This window comes from Mirounga leonina, unplaced genomic scaffold (assembly GCF_011800145.1).
Source record: "Mirounga leonina isolate KUSES-001 unplaced genomic scaffold, KU_Mleo_1.0 Mir_205, whole genome shotgun sequence".
Taxonomy (NCBI): Eukaryota; Metazoa; Chordata; class Mammalia; order Carnivora; family Phocidae; genus Mirounga; species Mirounga leonina.
The window spans coordinates 3,239,951-3,246,538 of NW_023270515.1; the positions used below are offsets into that span (position 1 = coordinate 3,239,951).

The window sequence follows — 6,588 nt, forward strand, 5'->3', positions numbered from 1 at the left end:
CCCCCCCCCCCCCCCCCCCCCCCCCCCCCCCCCCCCCCCACTCCCACCCATCCCAGGCTGCACTAACGCACACAGGTGAGCCTCCCTCCCGGGCAGGTGGCCCGCATCCTGGGGCCTAGGAGCGGTGGCAGGCGCAGTGCCGTCCTTGGGCTCCAGCCTTCTCGGTCACGAGTGCCAGTGGTGCAGACAGAGAACCCACTTCCCGCTGCTCCCGAGTCTCCGCTGTCCAGGACCAGTCTGCCCCAGCACAGGTGGCCTTCCCTGACGCCGCACATGCCCGTCACCAGCTCAGGAAGCCAGACAGGCGCCTGGTCCCACGGTAACCTGCCACCAACAATCCTCCTGCCCTCAAAGCCTACATTTACGTTTCCATAAAATGCAGCAACTAAGAGCAAACACCTGTTACTCGGGACCCAGGGGAGGTGCAGGGACACCGGGAGAGGGGGTGGTGGGCGTCTGGGGGAGCCGGGCTGCACGGGAGGCTGACGGACCATGCTTTGCTCGAGGGCTTGGGCATGAGCCGGTGCTCGTCTCTGGCTCTGCCTGGATGGCCAAGGACACCACGAGCACCTCTTAGATGAGCTACCGGGACAGGTCCCGCTGAGCAAACGCTTGAGCAGAACCCATCAGTCTACGCATCTCAAAAAGCTTCTCCCTGCGTCGCAGAAATCTTGGTTTAAAGCTCTACGGAAGACACATTCCCTTAACGTGAATGCTGTGGAAAAGTATAAGAAGATGCAAATGATATATTACACAAAAGACCTCAGTTTCCGGGTTTATTGTTTGTTTTCCATCTGAAACTTCTAACCTTGGAAATTAATTCACTGCGGCTGTGTTATTTCTATGTGATGAAAAGAAATACACGCCTGGTTTAACAGGACCATAAGCTGATGGGCACGAGAAGCTGCTCTGACTTCTTTTATTACTTTCTGCTTCACTTGTGTCCAGAGAAGCTGAGATAAAAGAGGACTCGCGGAGTCTAGCACCCCCAGCAGCCGAGGGCCCGGGCACGGCACGGCACGGCACGGGCAGTCCTGCAGAACCGCAGGCGGCCACCCGGGGCGCCGTCCCGACTCCGGCCACACACAGCCAGCACGGCAGACAGACCCTGCACCAGTGGAAACGGTGGGGGATCTCCCCCAGATTTGAGGGGGCTCTTGGGGTGCAGAGCCCGGAGTGTAGGGGTGCAGCACCCCACACACCTGCCGGTTCACCTGGAAGCTTCCGAGGCCACCACTTCATGCCATAGCCACGGATGCTGCAGAGCAGGGAGCTCAGGAGAAACGAGACTCGCCTGCCACATGGAGCAGCCCCGCGATGGGACCAAGGCACCATGAGAAGACAAGCCGTGCAGCAAACAGGAGCCGCCAGGCCCGAACACACAGGGGCAGCCAGCGGATGCCGGGGAGGAGATGCTAGCCACCATGGGGACGGGCAGCGGAGGCTTAGCAAATGCTGGTTAAGGGGCCTCTGAGAGGCGGGGGGCAAGAACCAACACAACCACGGCTCAACAGGACAGGAGTTCGGAACCAAGGGCCAACCTGGTAGGTCTCCAAGCCCATGGCCACTGGGCCCGGCCTCTCTGGGCGTGCTAGGATTCCCCGACCCTCCCCCACCCACCACGGCATCTGCTCCCTGCTGGGGGGAGCGGGACGGGGCCTGACACGCTCGCCCGGGCCCACGGAGGCCCCGTTGGCCACAGGCCTGTGCAAGCACACGAGTGAGCGAGGTTCCATCTGGCGGACAGAGCAAAACTGGTCTACGCAGGGCGGACAGTGAAGGGGGCCCTTCCATCGGTGAGGCGGAGCGCTCCTCCTAAACCGTCACCCCCTCCTGCAGGTGCTTCTCCCGTGGTCCTAGAGCACTCCCACACCCCTGCTCACCCCCCGCTTCACGACAGCCTCGGATGGGGGGGCACGGCTTCCCTGGAAGACTAAGAGGGCGGCAGAAGGTACGTTCCCCTTCACACGGGAAGTTTCCACCCGTGTCTCCTTCAGGATAAGGAACAGCTGCTCAGAAGCTAGTCGAATAGAGGGAGATGACAGACGTGAGCTGGTGTGTCCTAGCGTGCCACAGTGTCCACGTGGCCGCAGGAGAACCCACGTGGCGCGGTGTCTGCTCACCTGTCCTGCAGTTGTGGAATTCCAGGGCGCTCTCGATGCGGAAGGTCTTCTCACAAGTGCCACATCGGTACCTATACTCGCCGTCCACCTGGCAACGGGGGCACCGTTAGCGTGGGAGGGGCAGGGGCGCTCCACCTCAGCACGCCTCCCCTGACCAGAGCTCTGGCATCTTCCAAGAGCGTACGGTCTACACCGCTGTCTGCTTCTCTCCCACGCGGTTTGGAACACGAGGCCATTTTCACTCTCGCCATCCAGGTGCCCCGGAAGAATGCCCCATTCAGAGACCGCAGGGCAAACGCCAGCCCAGGGGACCCTGCAGCCTCCTCCGCAGCCCGTCGCCAGCCCCCGCACCCACGGCCTCCCCTCCTCCTCCCTCGCGACTGCACCTTCCCTCCTGGCAGCCTGGCCTGCCGCCTGCCCACTCCGCCCGCACACCAGCCCCACGCCAGCCCGCGGAGCCGAAGCCGGGTCCCACCCACCTCGTTCCTGCTGTGCTTGTAGGAGACATGCTGCTTCAGACTCTCCTTGCGGCTGAACAACTTGGCACATTCCTCACATTTAAATAGCTTGTCGCCTACGAGCCAACCAATAAGCAGCCGGTCCATGACTCCGGGCGTGGACCGGGGCTGCACACGCCGCCTCTGGAGCGGGTCCATGGCCAGTGTGTTTGCGAGGCCCTCAGCAACCTCTCCCCCACGCCCCCGGGGCAACCCCCCCCTGCAGGACCCCCAGAGGGGGGCCCCGGCCAACGGTGCTCCCCGTTCCCGTCCCCGTGGCGGATGGCCGTGCAGGGACTCACCGTGCGAGCGCACATGCCTGCTCAGGTTGCTGCTGTTCTGGAAGATCTTGCTGCAGATACCGCACTGATAGACCCGTCTGTGCTCCCCCAGCTGTCTGACAAGCTTCCTCCGGACGCCGTGCCGGCTCGACAGAATTAGGCTCCTCTTGAGGGCGATGGTGGTGCTCTGATGATGCGGGAACCTGCCAGGTCAGACAGAACAGTGAGACGGGGCGGGGGCGGGGCAGACCGCAGCACTGGAGAAAAAGTCCGAGGTCACAATCATCTTGGAAAGAGCTCCTTCCAAACCTTCCTAGCACCATGCGAGACAGGAGGGAAGGCACTCGGCCTCGCCCCCGCCTCCGGGGCATCTGGACGGCACAGACACCATGAATGTACAATGGCACCGTGTTTTCTGTGTGGCCACACGGCTGACTGCATCTTCACTCTGGCCGCCAGGAAGCTCGCGACTCAGTCTGTGCAGAGAATAACCCTGGCTGTGTGGTTTTTCTCACGTGGCCTGGCCTCTACTCTGCTTTATACTTTCTCTGACCCTGATTTTGAAATTTCTTCTCCCTATGAAAGGTATTTCCGATGATAAGCCGCAGAAATCCTCTGGGCAAGAAGACAGGGTAGACAGAGAACCAAGTGACCCTGTTTTTGATGACACGTTGGTCCTCGCTGTCAGTATCTGCATGGGTTCCAGGAACAACAGGACCAGGCACATTGTGAGAAATGTAAGAGGCACTCCAAAAAAGGCCCCCCAAAATTACCACCAGCTTATTCAGCGTCAGAGCAAAGACGTAACCAAAAATGAACACTGAAATACAAAATATTTTCCGTGTTCGCAAAAAAGAAAAGAAAAACACAGAGCAAGGTGTTAAAGTCACAGAAATTCAAATACAACACTGTTTTATAATAGCAGCATTGCTCATAATAGCCAACAGATGGAAGCAGCCCAAGGTTCCACTGATGTAGGAATGGATAATAAAATAGGGTCTATGTATATCCATATGATGGAACAACGTCTGGCCTTCACACGGCGGGGTGGGGGGGTCAATCTGACAGCTGAGTGACATAGCCAGTCACAAAAGGACAAACACCGTGCGGCTGCCCTTGTACGAGGACCCTAGAGACACAGCGACCGCCTACCCGGTACCTCCATCTTCACAGAGACAGAGGTAGGAGGGGGGTGTCGGAGAAGTTAGCATTTAAGGAGAACAGAGTTTCAGTTTGGGAAGGTGAAAATGCTCTGCAGATGGACTGGGGTGAAGGTCGCACAGCAACATGCAAGTACTTAATGCCGCAGGACTGGGCACTTAAAAGTGGTTAAGATGGGGAGCCTGGGTGGCTCAGTTGGTTAAGCGACTGCCTTCGGCTCGGGTCATGATCCTGGAGTCCCTGGATCGAGTCCCGCATCGGGCTCCCTGCTTGGCAGGGAGTCTGCTTCTCCCTCTGACCCTCCCCCCTCTCATGTGCTCTCTCTCATTCTCTCTCTCTCAAATAAATAAATACAATCTTTAAAAAAAAAAAAAAGTGGTTAAGATGGTAAATTTTAGGTGATGTAGGTTTCACTAAAATAAAAAAAAAATTTGTTTTTAACCATTTTCACAGGCAATGTACGACTGGTCCTGAGTTCCGGAACGGTCCCGCTGCTCCCCAAGCTCACCCATGTCCCCGCACCCGGAGTGAGCCAGCCTCCCTGCTGGAGGCGCCTTCATGCCCGGATGGCATGCCGACCACACCAGCGCCCCGAGGGCCGTGACAGGGACTCACTTTGGTACTGAGCTGGCGTCACCAGTGCTGGTGGCCAGCTTCCCCAGAACCAGCTCCATGATGCGCTCGTCCGGCGCTGCGGCCACGGGCTCGTCCGGCGGGACCTCGGTAATGATCTCTGCCACTGGCTCTGTGTGAAGGGGATGGGACGGACCATGTCAGCGCCATCGCCAGGGCAGGGTACAGATCACAACCCACCCAGGAGGACACGCCCGAGAGGACCAGGACAAAGTCGTAGGCACGGATCGCAAGATACACACGGGAAGAAAGAAGAAAGAAAAACTAGCGATATTTTGGAATCCATGCATTCACCTGTTTAGAAAAGCAAAAAGTTATTCCTAACTCCAGGCTGAAATTATAATTTGTCATTCTTTTCTAAAACCACAGCAGTTAAAACACTATTTCAGTCCCTTTTCCTACCAACTAAAATCGAAACATTCTGATACACAGTGGGACCTTTTCACTTATTAAATTAGTCCTGACAGAGATTTACAAATATTAACTTTTAAAATCAGACAAGTCATTGTGAGTATGTTCAAAAGCAGATAATCATTTTGTACGAGAGTCAGATAGCAAATAATTGCAGTAACAGGTGTCCTGGCCTGAACCCCTGGACAAGTGAAATATGGGACAATAACACCAAAATTTTAGCCCCTGGTTTCTACCACTTCATCTGCTCTATGTTGTCATATGCAACTAATAATTAGGGAAATAAGCACTTAATAAGCTTTCGGCGCCCCTCACATCTTCTCTACCTGTGTAGAGAGAAGTAGGGGCGCTGCTCAGGGGAGGGGAGGTTTAAATCACTTGTCTATCAATTCTGAGCAGAACACGAACTTGCAGCTGGCTTGCAGAAGCCAGAAAGGCCCAGACTATCCCAGAGTATTACATGAATGCTGCTCCTCTGAATACTTTTTCAACTCTGGGAAAGAATACACATTTCTGGGCGCCTGGGTGGCTCAGTCGTGAAGCGTCTGCCTTCGGCTCAGGTCATGATCCCAGGTTCCTGGGATCGAGCCCCACATCGGGCTCCCTGCTCCGCGGGAAGCCTGCTTCTCCCTCTCCCACTCCCCCGCTTGTGTTCCTGCTCTCGCTATCTCTCTCTCTCTCTCTCTGTCAAATAAATAAATAAAATCTTTAAAAAAAAAAAAAAAAGAATACACATTTCTTCTCACTCTCAGAAAAGGAAACAAGGGCTCTACCAGACAGCCAAGCGCCCAGTGGCAGGTACGAAGACAGCGAGGGGACCCAGGCCTCAGCGTCCCATCTGGTCCCGATATGTGAGACCCCCCGGGAGTCTGCTGGTACCAGGCGCTGCCGGCAGAGGTCATAGGAGGACCGAGGGGCCATGGGCCCTGCACACCCAAGAAAGCGGGTCAGAGTCCCTCCAAACTCAACTGAGGAAACCATCACAGAAAATGGGCCTGGCCGCGGCCTGGAAGCAAGCTACAAGCCCGTGCACAGGTGCTGTGTGAGCGGACCGTAGGCATTCACATGGGGAACAACGCCGCTTGGCAGCCAAGGACAAGGAGCAGCCAAAAACCCAGCGTGGGAGAATCTCGCTCCATGTGCCACGAGCAAGACGCTGGGCACGGCAAGAGGGATGCATGTGAAACCCCAGGAGGGGCAAGACTGATTCATGCAAAGCCAAGGAGGAAAGTCTGGGGAGATGGCCATGTTCTCCGTCCTGACAGGGTGTGGTGACCCAGGTGGAACCCTGGTCAGTATTCACAACCTGCACGCTTTGCAGCGCCCGCTGTGTTACACGGGAACTGTGCTATGAAGAGCTGAGTCAGGGCGAAAGGGAAGGCTAGGTCCCACCTCCACCTATTCTCTCTACACTGATTTTTCCCAGGACCACCCTCACCTGCTGGCTCCTCCCCCAGGACCAGCCCCCACCTGCTGGCTCCT

General features: G+C 56.7%; 1 protein-coding gene across 1 annotated transcript in view; it reads right to left on the bottom strand.

Annotated features, from left to right (window-relative positions):
• Positions 1-6,588, bottom strand: part of PRDM15 (PR/SET domain 15) — a 46,813-nt gene that overhangs the window by 28,310 nt on the left and 11,915 nt on the right. The window contains exons 6-9 of the mRNA XM_035028891.1: positions 4,678-4,807; positions 2,923-3,104; positions 2,603-2,697; positions 2,124-2,211 (exon numbers count right to left, since the gene is read on the bottom strand). Coding sequence (XP_034884782.1) covers positions 2,124-2,211; positions 2,603-2,697; positions 2,923-3,104; positions 4,678-4,807 — 495 coding nt within the window. The remainder of the gene's footprint in view (positions 1-2,123; positions 2,212-2,602; positions 2,698-2,922; positions 3,105-4,677; positions 4,808-6,588) is intronic.